General features: G+C 39.0%; 1 protein-coding gene and 1 pseudogene across 4 annotated transcripts in view; both read left to right on the top strand.

Moving 5' to 3' along the window:
- Arfip1 (ADP-ribosylation factor interacting protein 1) overlaps nt 1–21,972 on the top strand; it is an 86,659-nt gene that overhangs the window by 27,240 nt on the left and 37,447 nt on the right. For 3 of the 4 annotated variants that reach the window (NM_001293801.1, NM_001081093.2, XM_006502482.4), the window contains exons 2-3: nt 7,477–7,578; nt 20,817–20,925. In NM_001293801.1, coding sequence (NP_001280730.1) covers nt 7,486–7,578; nt 20,817–20,925 — 202 coding nt within the window. In that variant the 5' untranslated portion in view covers nt 7,477–7,485. The remainder of the gene's footprint in view (nt 1–7,476; nt 7,579–20,816; nt 20,926–21,972) is intronic. The other variant, XM_006502484.3, reaches the window with a different exon arrangement.
- Nucleotides 2,032–2,854, top strand: Gm8813 (predicted gene 8813; annotated as a pseudogene).

The following is a 21,972-nucleotide window of genomic DNA, read 5'->3' as shown; positions in this document are numbered from 1 at the left end:
TTGCATTTTTCAATTTTTAAATAGCTTTTGGGGATTTTAGTTTCTGTTGTTTTTAACACAGGTGTCACTGTAAAACCCTAACCAGCCTAAAACTTGCTATCCAGACAAGGCTGGCCTCTTATTCACAGAGATTTGCCTGCCTCTGCCTCCCAGTTGGTAAGCGTTCACTGACATGCCGAGCTTGGAGGTTTAGTGTTGATAAACTGCAGGGTTTCATTGTTTTTAATTTATGTTTTAAACTCTGTGTGTGTATAGTGCTGTGCCAGGCCAGAAGAGGGCATCAGGTTTCCCTGTAGCTGAAGTTACAGGTGACTATAAGCTGCCCAGTGTGGGTCCTGGGAACTGAGCTTAGGCCTTTTGGGAGAGCATTACAAACCCTAGACCACTGAGCCTTCTCTCTAGCCCCATTTTTATTCTTTGTGTGTAAGAAATGTTTGGGTACTCCAAGGACATGACTCAGAATTCTTCCATTCATGATACCAATGATACTGCCTTCTCTCTCTATTACTATTACTGCTATTATTATTTCTTTTTTATTCAGTCACATATTATATACTCTTTGAATCTAGCTTTGTTTTGGAGAATTAAGTAGGCTGTTTATAACAGTAGTTTATTCTGTTTTATTGCTATGCAGTATTCTTTTATATGACTGCACTACCATTTTATTTGATCAATATTTGGATTGTCTAGTTCTTGGATATTAGGATAAAGCTGTTTATGAATGCTCTTATACGTGTCTCCAATAAACATATGCATTTTCTTTCCTTAGGTATATTTCTTAGGAATAGAATTATGAGGTTATTGGATAGGTATATGTTAACTAATATCATTACTAAATACTTTTTTAACATGATTTTATTAGGTTTTGTTTGTATCTACACATTTTTGGGTGGATTTTACCTTTTTTTAAAAAAAATAAGCTAAATAGGCATTTTTTAAATATAAACTTTAAACATGAAATGCACCCATTTTATGAATACAGTTGCTTCACACGTGGGGTAACAACACTTGGTTTTGTCAGTTTGAGTTGTAGCCATTCTAATGCATGTATAATGCTGTCAGACACATTGAACAAGGCAACTTTATAATCTGTCCAGTACTAAGTTCAGAGTACAAAGTTCTAAGTACTCTGGTTCAAAGAGAAACAAATTTTCTCTTTGTAAATCTCCTGTAAATGTAAATTTTCTGGCCATCGGTATGGCAACTAAATTGTGATCATCTCCGTGGAATGGTTAAAAACTCCCCAGGGAGTTTTGAGGTTGAGAATTCATGGCTTCTTGAGGCCTTGCTATACACCGTACACTGTATGGATACCCCAACTATAAAAGTGACGTTAATTAATGCCCTAACTTTATTCCATTGAAAGAATTCACGAAGCTAGTACCTGGAGCAGGAAACGTGGCTCCTTGGCTACATGCACTTGCTGTAACTCTGGCCCCATTACAATGCCCTCTTCTTGCCACTATAGGTACCCAAATCTATAAACACAATACACAAAATTAGAATTATTATTAATTGTTTTAAAGAAGCAGCTAGACTCTGTCTTCTGTGCATAGTTATTTTTTGGGTTGGACCCATGCTCAGTTTCCTGATTTATATTAGTCTTAGTATTTATAAGGTTAATTCTGTTTTAAAAGGATATTCAACTACATATGAATCAAGAGTCAATTGCTATAAAAATGAATGTCCTTTTTCTGTCAGCATAAAAAAAGCAATATTTAGCCATGTAGAGTATTTGACTAACTTTGATCTCTTCCTTAGCACAACAGTGAACTTAAAATATGCTTAGACTTATCAGAACATGAAAGAAAAGAGGTACAATTTGGTGTTGCCTTATAAAATAGAAAATAGAAAGTGTGATCAGCTTTTATTTCCAGACAAGTCTATTATTGGCTTTTAAACATTTGTTTCCAACGATCCAGCAAAGTGTGTGCTGTATACTCATCCCCTTACCTGGGATTAACTTAGTGGTGGTAGACAGTGGATGTGCTGGCCTGCAGAAGCTGATTATCACGTTTTAAAGAGTTTTTGGCCCAGACTAGCGAACAATACAGTCAGGATGGCTAAAGGTGACCCCAAGAAACCAAGGGGCAAGATGTCTGCTTATGCCTTCTTCACACAGACATGCAGAGAAGAACACAAGAAGAAAACCCAGAGGTTGCAGTCAATTTTGCGGAGTTTTCCAAGAAGTGCTCTGAGAGGTGGAAGACAAGAGGTCTAGCAAAGAGAAATCAAAGTTTGATGAAATGGCAAAGTCAGATAAAGTAAGCTATGATTGGGAGATGAAAGATTATGTAGCAGCTAAAGGAGGCAAGAGGAAGAAGGACCCAAATGCCCCCAAAAGACCTCCATCTGGATTTTTCTTATTCTGCTCCAAATTCCTACCCAAGATCAAATCCACAAACCCTGGCATCTCCATTGGCGATGTGGCAAAAAAATCTGGGTGAGATGTGGAAGAACTTGAGTGAGAGTGAAAAGCAGCCTACGTCACCAAGGTAGCAAAGCTGAAGGAGAAGCATGAGAAGGGTGTCGCTGACTGTCAGTCTAAAGGGAAGTTTGAGGGGGCCAAGGGGCCTGCTAAAGTTGCCCGGATAAAGGTGGAAGAGGAGGAGGAGGAGGAGGAAGAGGAAGAAGAGGAAGAGGAAGAAGATGAATAAAAGCTCTGTCTCCTTGTGACTACCTTAGAGTAGGAGAGCGCTGTGATTGACACATCTCTTATTTGAGTTGTGTCTATTGCCCTTGTTAGGTTTAATTATAAAATTTGATCAGGATCATATTGTAGTTTCTCAAAGTGTCAGTAGTTTACATGAAGTGGCTGTGGGTGTCCAGAGTGCCCTGAAGCTGTATCAAAGTTGTACATAACTCCAAACATTTTTAAAATGAAAATGCACTCTCGAGTCCTCACTCAGTGCACTTTGCTGTTGGTGTGACAAGGCATTTGAAGATGTTTCTGGCATTTTGTTCTCAACTCGTAAGGTAGTGTTAACTATATGGTTATTGGCTAGAAATCCTGAGTTGTCAACTGTACATATCTATAGTTTGTAAAGAGAACAAAACAACCCAGACAGATTCTTGATGCTCCTTGTTTGGTGTGGAGGCTGTGAGGGGAAGATGCCTTTTGGAGGGGGCATAGCTCAGGGTGTGCACTGTGAGGCTGGACCTGTTGATACTGCGGTGAGCATCCTTTGGCTCCAGGTTGTCTTGTTTTTGTATATAGTGGCATCGCATTCTGCTGACATTCTCAGTTGTGGAAAGGGGGGAGGGGTCAGCTGGCATGAGAAGTGTTTGGAGTTTTTTTCTTAGTTAAGTGCAGTAGGTTCTAAACTTTTAAAAGAAACTGTAGAACTCATCATTGTCAGCAAAGCAAAGAACTACTGCATCAATGGAAGTCCAAGAACCCTCTGGAGCTAAATGCAATTTGCAACATTCTGTTATTTTTTTTTTTTGTATGTTTAGGATACTGAAATGTTTTTGAAGATAAATAAACAGTATTACATTAAAAAAAAGAGTTTGCAAGCCAGCTATTATTTCTAAAGTTTTAACTATATGAATTTAAGATTAGGGTCTGAAGAGATGGCTCAGTGATTACCATTTGCTGCTCTTCCAGAGGAACTGAGGTCAGTTCTCAGTACCTCATTAGATGGCCCAAAACTATGTGTAATTCCAGATCCAGGTCATCTGACTCCTTCTTTAGGCCTCCTTGGGCATATGTATATGTATGGCATCCATGCACACAGAAGTACACATAAATAAAAATAAAGATGATTCTTTAAACTTACAACTAAATACACATGTTTTAAAAACAAAGGTAACACAAAACATACTGGTTCCTAGATATTTTCTATTATATGTGCTCAAGTTATTTATGTTATGATATTTCAATAGTAGAAATACTATGTCGTATTGTACTGAACATCTTTTTGCTCTGAATTCAAATTCAATGAAATCATATCAGAAGCCTGAAAAATCAGCTTCAGTGAGTGTGGATACCATGAAAATAAACATTAGCAATCCAACAAGATTGGCTTTATTTTAGCTTATTTTTCAAGGAGATGTGGTTTGTTGTGGTGGAAGGAATGACGGTGCTGGCCTTGCTGTGTCCATAGTCAGGAGGCAGAGTGATTAGTGCTCAGTTCATTTTCTCCTTTTCAGCTCAGGAGTGGTGGTCAGTCTTCTCATCTTCAGCTCACTTAGTCTAGGTAAACCCCTGCATGCATGCCCAGAGGCTTGACTCGTAGGTGACAGTCAATGTTAACTGTCACAGTGGGCAAATCCTCTGCCCATCCTGTTACTGAGATTTTCAGTATTGAAAATGTTCATTTTTGGTCAGGTGTCATAGAACATGCCTGTTACCCCACTACTGGGAGATGGCTGAAGACACTTAGAAATCATCCTAGTTTGAGGTCTGGGAGCTCTTGTCTCATACAAGCAAGCAAACAACGGGAAAGAAGAATCACAACAGTGGAAATAAATGTTCCTTTTAATTGAAAACAGTAGCTTCTAGGTCTTCATTAGTTTCAACATCTCACTAGATTGGATTTTCCCTGGGAATGTATTTCTTGGCTTATTTTATGTTTTAGTTTGTATTCTGGACATTGTGAACTGTGGTTTGAATAAGAATGGCCTGATAGGCTCATATATTTGAAAGCTTAGTCTCCAGGGAGTGGAACTGTTTGAAAGGATTAGAAAGATTAGGAGGTGTGGCCTTGTGGGAGGAAGTGTGTCACTGGGGTTGGGCTTTGAGGTTTCAGAAGCCCATGCCAGGTCCAGTGTTTCTCTGCCAGTAGATCAGGTTGTAGCACTCAGCTACTTCTCTAGCTCCACGTTTGCCTCTGTGCTGCCATGATCCCCAACATACAATAACAGACTAGCCCTCTTCAATCGTAAGCGAGACCTCATCAAATGCTTTATCCCCAACATACAATAACATACTAGCCCTCTTCAATCGTAAGCGAGACCTCAATCAAATGCTTTAGTTCTAAGAGGTGCTTTGGTCATGGTCTTTTCACAGTAAGAGAACATTGACTGAGATAGAAACATTGAGATATGGAAGTCCAGACTGTTAGTTTCTCATCTGATATCATTTCTTTTGTATAGTGGGTAATTTTCTCAGTAGGGCTTGCATTACAACTGTTTCTTGATGGTGACTCTTCTATCTAGATCTTTTCTTTGTGGTTGTGTTCCTTTGGGTCTTTCAATTCCAACAAAATTCAAGGGTTGGAGATGTAGGTAGACAGAATTTGTCAGATGACCTTACTAGAGCTGTCCTTTCCTGGATTCTCTTTCTCCTCTTTTTCTTAACTTTCCACTAGTTTAAGAAGGTCAGCTTTCTCTACATGTTCCCAGCCAAAAGTAAGGATATTATCCAAATTTTGTATTTGAGATTCTGTGGGACGTATGTGTACAAATATATGCATAGAGATAGAGACAGGCAGATGGACTTTTCTATTCTCTTCCAGTATAAAACATTATTTATTGGCCAAATGATGTTGCACTGTTTCTGATAGCTGTGGTAATGAGTGGATCCTAGGCCTGAGGTCCTACCATACCACAGTCCTACCAGTCAGGCTTCTATGGGCACACCTCAAAGTACAGTCTGAGCATAAGGGCCATTGTCTCTCAGGAGTTTTGCTCATGCCAGTTGAGGAAAGGAAGCTAAGCTGCCACGGCTTGGGAAGTTTAGACCTTTGGGTGACATCCATGAATGTTGGGTTACCATGAAGGTCATTTGATAGGCAAAGCACAGAGAAATACTTTTCCTGCTGTGTAAGGGGTCAGACAACATTAGAGTCTGGTGCTGGGTTATTCCCATTGGATTGGTTATTGCTCAGGGCTGTCTGTGCTGGAATAGGCACGGGTCAGCTGTAGGTGATTGCTGCTGCTGTGCACGTATGGGGAAGGTGCAGAGCAGATACTTGGGAGGAGCATTGTCTTTGGTGAGAGATGAGAGAAATGATGAGCTGGTTGTAGGTGAAAAGAAGCAACTAGCCCCTCAAGACTGTTTGCATGGAGTTTCCCTCCCGTTCAAGTTGGGTCAGTGTCTTCCACTCAACTGGACAGCTGAGGAGAGGAGAGGGAGCTCTTTTAGGTTGGTGACGTCCTAGAAAGCAGGACTCTTGCAGTTGAGAGCTCAATAGGGATTGCTTGTTTGTTTGTTTGTTTGTTTGTTTTTCAAGACAGGGTATCTGTCCAGGCTGGCCTTGGAACTCAGAGATCCACATGCCTCTGTCCCCAAGTACTGTGACTAAAGGTCCCACCAACCAGCTAAGCCTACAAGTTTTTGGTTTTTGGTTTTTTTTTTTTTTTGAAATCTCTTTTTAAAAATATCTTTCAGAGAATACTCATTGATTTTCTTTTTCCAGTGTTAATGATCAAATCCAGAGTCTTGCTAATAAGTTTCTTAATTGTATTTTTTGACTCAGGTCCATAGGTTAGTTGTACATGTATACACACAGTTATAATTAGTTGTTCATTATGGTTTTGTTAACCACACTGTAAGTGAGACAGTAGCTAGACTCAGGTGTCAGCATTAAAACACATGTCCATTGGGAGTTACTTATCTATCCCTGACAAATAATTACCCCAGGGTCATTTTTTTAGTGTCTATCCTTGTTAAAATATAAAGAATGAGAAACACTTTTAAAGACATCAGTGACTAACAACTAGTAGGGAGGAAACATGGTCATTAGTTCTTAATGGAAAGTTGAATCAACTTGGTTTACTTTGAAGATTTAAAAATTTTAAAGTTGGTAAAAGTAATTTTAAGATTCTTTGTATAAAATTCTCACATTAATTTTTCAGAAAAACCTTAAAATCATTGCTGAAGTGCAACTGTTTTAACAATAATAATTGATATTCTGCTGTTGTTTAATTTCTGAAAAATTATACTTCATGTGGTTATAAAATTAAGGATTATGTTTTTAACTATTGCTTTGCTTTTTGAACTGTAAAACTAGAGGATAAAACTTTAGTTCTTCTGATTTACATATTTAAAATTTTTGTTATAGTAAGAAAATTTTTTCCTGTAGACAGAAGCTTATTTTGAAGTCCATTAAATAAGACAAGTAGACCCTCTTTGTATAAATTATACACCAAACATGGCTTTCTGAAGTATTTCTTATATTATGAGTGGTATCTATCATAATTCTAAGAGGCAAGGAAGATGCTCCTGGTATTTGTCATCTGTAACTTTTCTTTAAATCAAGGAATCTAGATTGAATACAAAGAAAGCAGCCAGGTACATTTATCTTACTGTATTGTCATCATGTAGAATATATATGAAAATAATATATAGATAATGTATCAAGTTATACAAATATTAGATTGGTAGATAGTAAGTGTATGTGACTAAGTTTTTAAAATATGCCTTTTATAGTTTGGCATTAGTATGGCTTTTTCTCTTCTCTTTAAAAAACATTTATTTATTTATTTATTTATTTATTTATTTATTTATTTATTTATTTATTTTAAATGTAGGTGTCTGCCATGGCTCAAGAATCTCCCAAAAACTCTGCAGCAGAAATCCCAGTAACTAGTAATGGAGAAGTTGACGATGCTCATGAGCATGGCTACAATAGGGTAAGAATACTTTACTTTCGGTTAATGTAGAGAATCGTGGCACACTTTTGCCAATAATTTGAGGATTATTGGATAGGCTGTGGCTCTGGTTTGTCAAGGTTAAGCTTTGCTGCTTAGCTCACTAATAGACAACCTATGAAAAACCCTAAACATTTATGTCAGTAACCAGAATGACAATGTATCTTGCAGTTTTGGCATATAATTTTATATAGTTTTTATTTTACTTTGATAAGAAAAAAGTGTATTTTACCCTTTAAAATATTATTTATAAATATTAGTACATTCTTTTAAAATGTAGCAGCAGCATCTCACTGGTTTTAAAAGGTACTTAATTCCTAAGAGGCTGGTTTTGATTTTGCTGTTGTTTTGCTATTTTGAGTTGCTGTGATAAAGTACCATGACCAGAAAGGGCTCGTGGAAGTGAGAGATTATTTCGGCTATGGCTCTAGAATGTTAGTCCATTGTGGGTGGGGAGTCCTGGCCCAGAGGTCGGAGCCGGAAGCTGGCAGATCAAATTTCTGCCCACACACAGGAAGTGTAAATTTAGAACAGGAAGTATGGTGAGGCTGTAAACTCTAAAGCCCATCCCCAGGCTCTGCCTCATACAGGCTCCCTAACCTCCTCAAGCAGTGCCATCCACTGGGACCAGGGTTCAGACACGTGAGCCCATGCGGGGCGTGTCTCATTAGGTCCAGCAGAGCAGTTAACATCCTGAAGGTGGACAGTCGACTCAGAAGGAAACTGAGGCTGGAGGTGCAGTTTTTGTGTGCATTTGTGCTGGGATTGAGGCTGAGACCTTGTGAGTGGTAAGCGTAGTCTCTACCACTGAGCTACAGCCCTGACCTAGTGCAATTAATTTTGCTCTGCCTCTGAATTCAGTTTAATGCATTCTAATGAAACACTATGAGATTGGAAATAATCTGGGTTCAGATTTCAGCTGTGTCATTTCTAACAGTGAAACCTTGATAGTGTTTCTATATAGAAATATTTTCTTTTATTAGGATATTAATAGTAAGTAAGATGAGTAATGAGCCTTATAAAGTCAGAAATGATGGTGATACTTTTGATTTCTGAGATTAAACATTCTTCTAATGACATTTGATACAAATGTACAACTTTAAGGAAAAATATGGCTCTGTGGTCTTAAAAAGTTTTTGTTTTATTAGGTTGTTTGCTTGCGTGCTTGCTTAGACAGGGTCTCACTGTGTAGCCCTGGCTGGCCTGGAGCTCACAGAGATATGCTTGCTTCTGCCTCCTGAATTCTGGGATTAAATGTACACACCAACATCTCTCTCTCTCTCTCTCTCTCTCTCTCTCTCTCTCTCTCTCTCTCTCTGTGTGTGTGTGTGTGTGTGTGTGTGTGTGTGTGTGTTTACTTGAAAAACTAGTGGTTGAAAAGTTTTTAAATTATCTTATAATTCTGTTATGCTTCTGCTTCCTATTTAAGAATGCAACCTTTCTGTGATATTTTAGCTCAGGACTCTGAGTCGGTGCCAGCTCATTCTCAGTTGTGGTCTGTGAGCCATCTTTGTAGGTACCAGGGGCACCACCTTTCTTTTCTACTGGCAGCCTCACCTTTGTATATTGCTCAGTGCCTGTAAGGGTGGGGAAATGCACTTCTGGTTGGGAACTACTATTTTAGATAGCTCTTTGTGATAGTCTTCAAGCCTGAGATTTATCTTAGTTTTTTTCTACTGCCAGGACAGAATACTTGAGAATGAATAATTTATAAAGAAAAGAAGCTTGGAAGGGAGAGAAGACCGAAGAGCTAAATAGTTTGTAATAACGTGTTGAGAGAATTCATTCAGTTTCATGAGAAAGCCATTCATGTCTCTTAGAAGCCTCACTTTAACATTACAGCATAAATGGCAGCATGAATTTCACCCAGGACAGACCACAGTTACACTAGTTATTTATTTTACTTGACAATTACTTTAATTGGGCTTCTGAGCATGTGTAGTCCAAAATAGTGTAACTGAAGGAAGACTTGGATTCTGAGCACACAGTTAAATCTCTTACCTCTAAGATAAGCCTGCATGATAAGGAAACTCAAGTTACTGTCATTAACCAATTACTTAATAAATATCTATTAGAACAGATACTCACTGTACCAAATATTTAATTCTTTTTTCTTCCAAATTTTGATAACTACTTTAGCACATATATTCTGTGAATATTTACTAAGTAGCTGCTGTGTACTACACAAGGCACTGGAGATACAGCAATGAAAAAAATACCTACTGCAAGAGAATTGATATCCTTAAAGCCTATCTGAAGGTGAATCATCCCAGCGCTTGGGAGCAGATCCAGAAGGATTGCTGCAAGTTCTATGCTACCTTATTTACATAGAAAGTTATAGGCCAGCATGGCCTACAGATTAAGATTCTGTCTCAACAGAAACAAACAACAAAAATAGCTAATGAAAGTAGAAGACCTGTGTTCACTGAAAATGCACTATATTCAAAGGATGTTAGGCATTATCTCAGTGGTGGAGTGTGCTCAACAAACTCAGTGCAAAAAGTAAAATAAAAAATTGAAATTAGGTTTAGTGTTGGAAAGATCACCACAGCCTATTCTCTTTCTTAAAACTTCTTGTTATTAGAGTCTGGCTTACACACAGGGAAAGCTCCAGTGTGAACACCACTGACTAAGGACTCAGTACATTTCCAGGAACTCAGACCATTCACTCATTGCCTGTTGCTAAGCAATATGCTTCCCCCTTTCCGGGGGCGGGGTGAGGTAGGATGCCACCAGTGTAAACCTGCCTTGATTGATTGATTGATTGATTGATTGATTGATTATGTATGTATGTATTTGGTTGGTTAGTTGGTTTGTTGTTTTGAGGCAGGGTCTTCTTATGTAGCCTAGGCTGTCCTCAAACTTGTGACCTCAGTCCCCAAGTACAAGATATGCGAGCATGTATAGCCACTGGACTGCTTTTTACTGTCCCTTTGATTGTCAGTGGGATTGTACAGTTTGGGTGTTGTGAACTCACTTTGACTAAATCCGAGACTCACTTGCACTGTTGCTTGTTCTTTGACTTGTATTATAGTTTTCTGTTTGTAATCTGTTTTTGGCCGGTGGACAGTTAGGATGTGTCTAGTCCTTGTCCATTATGAATACAATTGCCTTCCCACACCTGTACAGATGTTTGTCAACTGCGAGGGACAGAAGTGAAGTGTGCAGGTCATAAGTACACAGATGTTGACAGTTTCCACTAGCGGTGATGGAGAGCTCTAGCTTTCAGCATCTCAGATAGTTCCTCACAGTTGATGTATAATTCCTCCTTAGCTGTTCTTATAGAGGTAGCATGATATTATCCATTTCTCTGGGGGAGAGCCAGGCGGGAGATGGGCCATCTTCATGTGATGGGTCTGATGCATGGGACCTGATCTCAGGGAACCAGCCATGTGGCAGAATGTAGGTTAAAATAAATGGCTTATCTTTAGTTATGATCTACTCAGAGAAGAGCCTAGCTTTATGGCCAAGGTATTTGTAAATATATTTTGAGTCTGAGTCTTATTTCTGGGAGCATGGCTGTGGGAGGCAGAACTAACTTCAATATATTAATACATCTGATTTTCTGTGAGACTTTATGCTCTTAAAGTACAATATATATTAAAAGTATTGTAGCCAGGCGTGGTGGTGCACGTCTTTAATCCCAGAACTCGGGAGGCAGAGGCAGGCGGATTTCTGAGTTCGAGGCCAGCCTGGTCTACAAAGTGAGTTCCAGGACAGCCAGGGCTACACAGAGAAACCCTGTCTGTAAAATTTTAAATAAATGGGGTACTTTTCTTTCACTAAGAGCTTTTGCTATTTTATTAAACTAGGTTATTTATACATGGTTTTGGATTTGAACTCTGCTTTATTTCTTGGTATCTCCTTAAAACAACACCACGCTATCTCACTCTAATAATGAAATTGGGCAAAACTACCAATTCCAACCTGGATATCTGGCAGCACATTGCTCCAGTGTATTTCCTCAGGGTTACTTTGTACATTAAATCCTTTAATGGGTCTTCAGAGTCTTGCTTGTGAGTATCACTTATAGAAAGTGCTTTGCTTATGCAGTCAAAGCTAGTTAAGTAACTTGCTTATCTGCACATTTATTCTTCATTAGTATCAAATTCTCCTTTTGGGTATTGTCCTCCAATGTTATTTCACTTCATCTTAGAAGGCAAAGAAAGGAAAAAGATGGTTGTCTCGGAGCCCTCTCCACATTGAGCATGTAGTTTTAAAATCAGTGGCACTATTCCTGAAGATGCAGTACTATCCTCCTGAATATTCCTCCTGAATATTCCTGAAGATGCAGTACTATCCTCCGCCAGAGCGTCCGCCCTCCTCCCATGCAGAAGCCCAGCACCGTGATGCTCGCTGGAGCTCCTACCCAGTCAGGGTAGTCAGCGCGTCGGGGTCTCTTAGACATTTGATACCTTTTAGTGAAAATTAACTTTAGTTGGGTGCCTTTCTCAAGAGTGGACACAATATTTCAAACCATCTTTTGACGGTTTACAGTGTATTTATACTTAAGATCTATCAGGCCTATGCTAACCTAAATGTTAGTTGCCTTCTCATTTCGTTTTCCTAGTTAATGACGGGAAATTGTGTTTAACCCCAAATATTTTAATAAAAGTGAAATTTTAGAAAGAAAGAGTCAAATGCATTGCCTGGTGTTAGACTATAGATGTTTATAGAACAGCAAAGCAGTCTCATGGGGGCAGGATTCCTGAACAGATTTCATAGATACATGCATACTTCTTCCTTCATGGCTGTTCATTTAGAATCTTGTACTTTTTTCTTGCCTTTGCATAACAGTCACTGTCTTTGTCAGGGTTTCTATTGCTGCGAGCAAGTTGGGGAGGAAAGGCTTTATTCAGCTTACACTTCCACATTGCTGTTCATCACCAAAGGAGGTCAGGACAGGAACTCACACAGGGCAGGAACTTGGAGGCAGGAGCTGATGCAGAGGCCATGGAGGGGTGCTGCTTACTGGCTTGCTTCCCCTGGCTTGCTCATCCTGCCTTCTTGTAGAACCCAGGACCCAGGGATAGATAACACCACTCACAGTGGACTGGACCCTCTCCCCAATCCCCAATCACTAAGGGAAAATGCCTTACAGCTGGATCTCATACAGACTTTTTCTCAACTGAGGCTCCTTTCTCTATGATAACTCTAGCTTGTGTCAAGTTGACACATAAAACCAGCCAGTACAGTCACTATAAAATTATAAAGTCTCACGTGAACATGATATATTACTGGGTTGCAATGATTTGGTTGGCCAGCTGGTGTCACTGTGGCACAAGCAATGAAACTGTAACACCTGTTGAAGTTGGTATTTTGGTTTCTCAGTTTTATGAGGTCCCATTTATCAATTCTCGATCTTACAGCACAAGCCATTGCTGTTCTATTCAGGAATTTTTCCCCTGTACCCATATCTTCGAGGCTTTTCCCTACTTTCTCCTCTATAAGTTTCAGTGTCTCTGGTTTTATGTACAGATTGTGTTTTGTTCTGAGAGGCCATCCTCTGCATTCACATCTCTGTAGAGATTATAATGAACATGCTTAGACTAGAACTGCACCAGCACTGCAGTCCTTGCTCCTATATGCAACTCTAGAGATGAGCAAGGCAGGGAGCTTGCTATCACGGGCCTCCACCATCCTCAGCAAAGATGCTGTTATTTTCTAAGTAAAACAATTTTTGTTCTTTAAAGTTTAATCTTCACAGATATAAAGTTACTCTCTAGTTTTGAGCTGTATGTGATTTACAATGGATGCTATTAACAATTACTAAAGAGCAATTGGGTAAAGTGGTATAAATCTGCCAGTCCTTTGCTTATGGGCCAGAGGCCAGAGGCTCAGGGTCATTCTCAGCTACACAGTAAGTTCAAGGCTGACTGGACAACATGAGACTGTCCCCAAAACAACAGAAATAGAAAGCAAAATGAAATGTGATGGATGTTGTTGTCTCGTTTCTTAAATAGTAACTAGATGTTGGCAAGTTGTAGCTTGAGTTAAAGAGAAGCAAGCACAAGTTACACATGGTTGTGTCTTCTTGTTAGTTTAGCTGTGATTGTCAGGTTAGGGAAATTACTTCATTAGATATTGTGGAAATGGAACTTTTCCTGTGGAATGTCCAGAACAAAAGTACATAGATTAGGTGTTTCCCAGCTCTGAACTCCTTAGAAATTGCATACATATAGCAAACTATCAAAACTTCCTATTAACTTTAGGGAGTTATAATCCAGGATCATTAGGACTTAATTACAAAGCACTGTTTGAGTAGGAACATGTTAGAGACCTTTGTCTCTCACTACTTTATTTTACGACAGGCAGAGGAGCCTGGAAGCTCAGACATAGCTCCTAGGATTGTGTAAGCTATTCCTGAAGCCTGTGTGACATGGCTGTAATTTCAGTGAGGGGCAGGAATTTTCATTCATTTCCTTATTTTCATGCCTGGCAAAACTGTTTGGTGTGTAATAGAGGCTTTCATTTCATAAATGTTTTGTGAATGAGCACATTGTTTTGTGAGAGCTGGCCTAGAACCTGGAGGTAGGGGAGAGGTACTCCACGTTTAGATTGACTACATTTTTATCCTTACTTGTGCTGCTTGGGCTGTTGTTTGCTTTTGTGTATAAGCAGTCTTTGTTGTTTTTAAATGACATGTGGAAAATGATAGACTTGGTCAAATAAAGCATGCTGGTATGTGGAGGACATAATTGCCTGAGGAATTACTGATCAAACTAAGAGCTAGACAGATGAAGAAGGATGAAGACTGTCCCCCTCAAAGAGTACCAGTAAAGAATCTAAAGGAGGTATAAAGACCATATTATTTACAGTTCACCTGCCAAAGTGTGTGTGTGTGTGTGTGCACTCGCGCGAGCGCACGTGAGTGAGAGACAGAGAGAGAGAAAGAGAGAGAGAATGTGAATGAATGAATGAATGAATATGAGTGTTGGAGGTGTGGGCCTAAAGTGTATGATGAGAAATGACACTAGAAAGATAAGTAGACCCTGTAAAAAAAAGTCATGTTAAAGTACTAGCTTATTTTACAGGCAGTGCAGCCACAAAATGGTATAAAAATGGTTATCTGTCTCAACCACATTCCCATTTTAGAAGGTTGTATCTGAGCTGAACATGGTGGCACACACATTAAGTCCTCACACTGTGGAGGCAGAAGGATTGTGAGTTAGAAGGGAGCCTGGCCTTCTTAGCAACTTCTGTAGCCAGACCCTGTGGGAAAAAGGGGGGGGGGTGGAGGGAAGGAGGGCAAAGAAAGTTGTTTCTCACTACAGTGTAAAGATTCCATTGCAGGGCTGGCAGGACAAGAGACAAAGAAAACAAGGATAGTCACCAAGAGAAGAGAGGTAAGACCTAGACTCTGGTAGAGAAAATAGAACCATTGATGACACCAGATTATCTAAGATAGACAGGTGGAAAACAACGTGGTGTATGCAGATGAGAGTAGGAGCTGCTGTAGATTGTAAAATCTTGAAGGATTCTTGAATGAGATTTCTTTCTTTACTAATACTCTTCCTTATAGCCCAGAGTAAGAAGGGACAGTTAGTTCTTCTGCAATTCTTCTCATGTGTTTCAGTGTCCTGCACGTCACTAAGTCTTAAAACATTATTGACTACTTTGTAGAACAACACATTCTTATTCAGAAGTAGATTGTTATGCCAAGTTTTAAATTGTGAGTTTTAAATTTTCATTTTGGGATCGAAATGGCTCAGCAGTTAAGAGCTCTTGCTGCTCTGTAGTTAGAACTTGAGTTCACAGCACCCATGTCAGTAGCTCACAGCTGTATCTCTAGCTCCAAGGGATCCCAGGGGTCTCCTGGCCTCCAGAGGTATCCTGACACACACTCAGACACTCACACAAACTCTGAAACTTTTGCATTCTTTGTTTTGTTTTGTTTTGTTTTGTTTTTCAAGACAGGGTTTCTCTGTATAGTCCTGGCTGTCCTGGAACTCACTTTGTAGACCAGGCTGGCCTCGAACTCAGAAATCCACCTGCCTCTGCCTCCCGAGTGCTCAAAATGTGCAAAGCAAAGAGAAATTCCCAAGGTTTGAATGAGTACTCTTTCATAACTTTATAAAATCTACGAGTCTAATTTTGTATCATTTAAAATACTAAAAATGCATATGACACTTACTTGAAGTTTTTAAGGCATCATATTTTCTTATAGGCTAACTGAAAATGACTTTTAAATGTATTAAATACTTCAGTAGAGTTGAGACTTAAGCCATTTTAAGTTTGAATTGAATATCAGTAACATCAAAAAAATGAAGTGGGGATTTGGTTTTCATTATGAACAAACTAATTATTTCTAAAGTATACCTTGTAAAATGTAGGACTAAATACAGTAGCATATATTCAATGAGTTATTAAGCTATGTAGTACCTTATAACTGCACACACAAAAACTGAAAACTAACATTATACAAGGAAGGCACATTTGAAAATTTTATACACTGTGAGTATATATTGTATTACATAGGGAATATAACAGCCTCCAAAATAGACAAGTGGACACACCCAGACTCCTGAATATTATCTCATAAATTACCATCTCATACATTGAATTACTTTGTACCATCAAACTGCTAATCTCTAGTTAGAAATTTGCACCACTTCATTCAGATGTTGCACCTTTTTTTTTTTTTTTTCCATAATGGCAAGAGCTCTGCTTCTTGAAGGATTGCTGCTTTCTGAGTCAAGGAACCCTGGCCACCATGAGGCCATCAATTTTATTACTGATGGTATCGTATCACTTAAAAGTGTCCACAGTCAGAGATCTCTTCCATTTCTGTTTAGACCTTTCCTACTTCACCTCACACCCAGCGCTCCACTCTGCTACTTCTTTTTAAGAATTTACACAGTGCTCTCTTTACGAAAACAATTCAAGTGTCTAGTGGTCTTTCAGCAGTCCCAGGATTCCTGTATATAATTTGTAGACTACTCATATTGGGTGCTTTCTTCCTCCTGTGATGACGTACCCGACAAAAGCAAGCTGGTGGTTATTCTGGCTCACAGTTTGAGAGTCCAGTCCATCAGCACGGAGAAGTCATGGCAGCGACTCTCGAGGCAGGTCAGCTCACTCCATGTTCTATACAGAGTAAGACCCTAGCTCATGAAGTGACCACTAGTATTAGCTGGAATGACTCCCTGGAAGACGTGCCCAGAGGTTTATTTCTACCCTAACTCTAAATCCTATCAAGGTGATAGTGCAGATTAAGGGTTAGCGGCATTCGACTGTGTTTATATTTTTCCTTAGGAGAGCTTATCTTCACTGAAAGGTACATGCCTAACATCCTTGAAAAAAATAGGGAGACTGGAAATGAAGTGGTTAAAGCAGGATGACTTGATCAGATTAAGTAAGGATGTTAAATTAAAACAGCAGAAAATTACAATAAATAAAAAAGCAAGTTCTGAATATTTACGTTTTAATCCTATATTGTAGGGTAAAGTACTATAAAGAAAGGAATTCTCAAACATGTCCAGAGGGTATAGCTCAGTGGCAGGAGATTTTCTTTGCGCATATCCAAGGCTCTGGTTTCTGTCCCAACACTAGGGGCTTGAGGCACTTACATCCTTTTGTTTTCAGTAAGTAGTCTCTGTGGAAAACCTTGAGAGACCTCTGTCTCACATGCACTCCAGAAATCTGGTGCTGTGAGAAAGCATTGAGACCGAAGACCCACGTTTTTCTTCCGATGCACAAGAGGCTTGTTGATTTCTGTATTTGGAAGAAGGTGTTTGGTTTGGGGTTGATGTGCGGCAGGGGCATGTGTCCCTTACACTCGTCCCGAGCAGTATTCTTGGAGTCCAGAGGTTTCTGGCTTTGGAGTATCTTCAGCTCTTCAGTAATGACAAGACCTTGTCATATTTCCATCTCTTTTTGGAAACGTGTTGATGACAGTGTCTCTGTCACTACTTAATTAAGTTACTGTTATTGGAATTCATGATCTGTCTGCTGGCTCTTCCTCTCTTTTTGTTTGTTCTCTACACATTTCTTATTTTTAGCATGAACATACTCCTATCCTTTAAAGACTGTCTTTCCTGTATTTTTGTATTCATAGGCAGTTTCTATTACACATATTAGCAATTTATATTCTTGTATTTATTTTTTAATTTTATTTTACTTTTATTTGTTGCTTTATATATCATTATTTTTATTTATTATCTTTATTTTTGAGGTGGGCTCTTGCCATCAGACTGGACTCAGTGCACCCTATTCTTGACTCCCCAGTATCTGTGCTTAGCAAGCGTGTGCCACTGCACCCATTTAGTATGTTGTATTTTAAACTTGAAGCTCTCAGACGTAAAAGCTCTTTGTAGATGTGTTCTTTAGAGTAGTGAATATTAGAAGTTAATTATATGGTTGTTTTAAAATGCAGGCATGCCCTAATATAATTAAGATGCATTGTTAAGTGTATTACTTAACGATGGGTCAAGGATGAGTGCTTATAATTCCATGTTTGCAGATGATAAGGAGATCCACTAATGACTTTGGTGTCTTCCACTGTCTGTCTTTCATAAGGCAAAGATCACTCATCCTAAATTATATGAAACATACGTAATCTTCTGTTGATCCAACTTCAAACATTGAGCAGAGTTCTGTTTATAAGTTAATATGGAAGGGTATTGTCCTTCGCGCTCTGTGTGTGCTGCCTGTGAAGTAAGAATTATTAACCCTCAATTATCTCCATTTTATAATGAAGAAACTCAGCAAGTTAGAGAAGCTGCCTGGGATCACGTGGCCATAAGTGACTAAGCCAGATTCCCAGCCGAGGTTTTTCTGACCTGACTCCAGTGCAAATGTTGCAGCATTAAGTCAGACTGATCATTCCTGTTATTTTTTAAAGTAATTAATCTGCTTAGGTATCAGAACAAATTCTTTCCTGATAACTAAAGTGCTAAACAACCTTGTTTTCTTTCTGAAATTCTGCGTGCATCTCAGTCTAGAGAGCATATTGTAATTCAGGGATGACCTCAACCCTACCACAGTGTAAATATTTTTCACACTGAAGTTGATGACTGCTTTCGTTTCAATCACTATTAGTAACAAATCACTTGAGACACCCCTGGCTACAATACCAGTGAAGACACCGGTATGGGGAAATGTCAGGGTTGAGGACTGTAGCATTAGGAAGTTGTTCTCAGACATGCTTCCTCCATTTTACATATATTTTGTGATAAATCACTCAGTAGCTCATCTAGCTAGAAAGTTATGAAATTTAAGGTTGAACAGGTAGAATAAAGTTTTTCAGAATTAAGCAAAGATGCCTAAAAGATAAAACTATAGCCACTTACTACAGCAAAGTAAAAGTTTAGGTTTATATCTAGTCTATAAATGCTATGGAAACCTGTAGGAAGTCAATCAATGTATATTTAATTTTCTATTCTTAGGAATAGTTAGGTCTGGGAGAAATCTTAAAAATGAATTAATATTTCAGTTATTAAAATGGGTTAGCTGAGTATAAAGAAAGAACAATCATAAGCAGTATTAAAGATCAGGGTTATCCCTACGTGGGAACGGCTTTAATTGCAGTGTGTTTAATTACAAGTCATGTATGCTAAGCCAGATCTAGTGACATGGGTGTAGTTCAGTACCAAGAGGCTAAAGTAGAAGAATTGCAGGTTTAAAGCCAACATGAGGTAGACTAGCAAAGTTCTCTAAAATAAAAATATATTCTAAGTCTTGTATTTCTTTAAATACTTAGGGTTACACTAAGGAATTATCATATAACCATTCAGCAGGTTTTAGACCTGGGTTCTCAGTCTTAATGGAATCCCAAGGATTCCTCTAGAGGTGATCTCAGAGTTAGAGAAAGGCACACATTTATGCTTAGTCACCAGAGAAGATTGTTGCACAGAAGCCCGTGCTGAGGAAATGTTTATAGCTCTCAGTAGATGTGCAGCATACACTTTCCCCAAAGTGTAAAGATGATAAGCATAGCCACCTTTATTTTATTTTGGCCTCTTTGTGTATGTTGCCAAGTTCCACATTGATAATAGTGGAAAGATGAAGAAAAATGAGTTGAGCAAGAGAAGCATAAGGGATACTTTGAAGGACTGGAGGGATTTCAGGAATCAGAGTTCTGTAGCAAGCATTCAAAATGCTATCTTCAAATCATTTTGTTGCTACAGATGTCATTTAACCTGTGCTAAAGAGTTCTTACTCTAGTAGCAGAGTGGACAGAGTTACTGAAACTCAGTTGTGTGTTTACCACTGCCTTAAATTACCCGTCTGTTCTTTCTTTTTTTTTTTTTTTTTTTTTTTTTTTCATTTTTTTTTTTATTAGGTATTTAGCTCATTTACCTTTCCAATGCTATACCAAAAGTCCCCCTTACCCACCCACCCCCACTCCCCTACCCACCCACTCCCCCCCTTTGGCCCTGGCGTTCCCCTGTACCGGGGCACACAAAGTCTGCGTGTCCAATGGGCCTCTCTTTCCAGTGATGGCCGACTAGGCCATCTTTTGATACATATGCAGCTAACCGTCTGTTCTTTCTAAATGGATATAAAACTGTGATGCCAGTTGTATATATCAGATATTCCACTTACTATGATACCAAACATGTAGCAGATTTTCATCACAAGTTTTAGTTGTAATTATTCCTAAATTTCGTGGGGGGAGGAAAGTGGGTCTACTTCTCTAATTTTAGGCTGGCTTTAGATTAGATAGAATGGTATCTATCTAGTTCATGATTGGTCTTGCCTTCAGCTTTGAATTCTTTTACGCTGTTCTTATACATGTCCCAAATTTATATCTTTAAAGTCGCTCATCAAGCACATCTGCTGTTTAGAACTCACGTTTTAGTTCAGTTAGGACTAAACCTCCTATTTTATCTGGCCGCTGCCTTCTGATTCTTGCTTCCCACCTTGCAGTGCGACTTGAGCTGCACTGGCCCTGCGTTGGTTGCTGGCCTCCCAGTCTCCCACCTCCTCTTCTGCAAGGGTCTTTGTTGGCCAACCTGCTTTACCCTCATTTCCATCTCTCCAGCCTTCCGTGTCCTGATACCTTAAACTGTGATCAGTGTAAAGGTTTGTCACATCTGGCACACACTGTATCTCCTAAGTCTTGCTGTATCATCCCAGAATGCCATGGCAGTTTAAGGAGGTAATGTGTAGAAAGAGAAAAAGAGCACAAAATGTAGTAAAAGGCACAATTCTGAAATTTTATGTCATGTGAGATCTTTTACCAAATTTTTTCTTCCTTTTATTCAAATGTTACCAAGGATTTGAAGCATTCATTACCATCTGGACTTGGACTCTCAGAAACTCAGATCACATCTCATGGCTTTGACAGTACCAAAGAGGGGGTTACTGAAGCAGGAGCACCCCAAGGTAAGAACCCGCTTATTACAAAGATAGCTGAAGTGGAGGATGGCAGCTTCACAGTGCTACTTCTGTTAAAGAAGACTAGAGTTGAACTCTTTATTTCTCTGAGGAATAGTGACCATAAACATAATCACCTTTCTCTTCAGTTTAAATAATTTGAGCATTATTTTGCTGATCTTCATAGAAATATATTGGAATGACTAACTTTACTGATTACCTCCTTTCCAGGATGAGGCCCATGCGCACACCAGGCACATGCCCTGCCACTCATGCACGGCCTCGTCAGGGGACTAATGACTTTTAAATATTGTGAAATAAAGCTGTAAAGTTATTTCAGGAGGTAAACGATCCACAAAATTGTAACTATTGATTTGTATAAATACAGATCACATATTTTAAAAGAAATAAGATAATGCAGCTTTTATTTTCCTATGCTTGCCATATAGGAGATCTTCAAGATCACCTTGGATTTGGTCTCAGCTGATATTCACGCTATGGCTTATTACAGGCAGTCAGTAGGGCACAGAGACTGCTTAAGTCTTTCATTGGGAGACTGGCGACATATGTAAAGTGTAGCTACTCGGGGAAGACCGTTGAACACTTAGGGTCCAAGGCTTTTATAAGGATTGATTCCACACACAGGCACCTTTGAGCACTGTCAAGATTCTCGACTTAACAGAAGTCTGTAGATTTCAACCTAAGCCACGTTTGTGTGAACAGTTTAGGCCTTGGGATGCAATCCTTCTGGAGGGAATTTTTCAAAGTAATCTTCTGAGGATCTGGACAAAAGCTGGTCCTGTAAATAGCATTTCTTAAGGATAGACAATAAGACCTGCTGTAACTCTTTCCTGCACACAAACTAAGAAGTATGTATATACACGTGTATATGTATATATCTGTATATTTCATGCAGAGGAAAAATTGCCTCTTTTGTTAGTGATCTTGTTTATAACTTTTCTCAATGGGTTTCTAATGTAATATTTTCATTTTTGGATATTTTATACATGTATACAATATCATTGATCTTCTCCCCTTACTCCTTATCATAACTTG

The sequence above is a fragment of the Mus musculus genome, chromosome 3 (assembly GCF_000001635.26).
Source record: "Mus musculus strain C57BL/6J chromosome 3, GRCm38.p6 C57BL/6J".
In the NCBI taxonomy this organism is placed as follows: Eukaryota; Metazoa; Chordata; class Mammalia; order Rodentia; family Muridae; genus Mus; species Mus musculus.
Note: the sequence above shows the minus strand (reverse complement) of the source record. Positions and strands in the feature narration are given on the sequence as shown.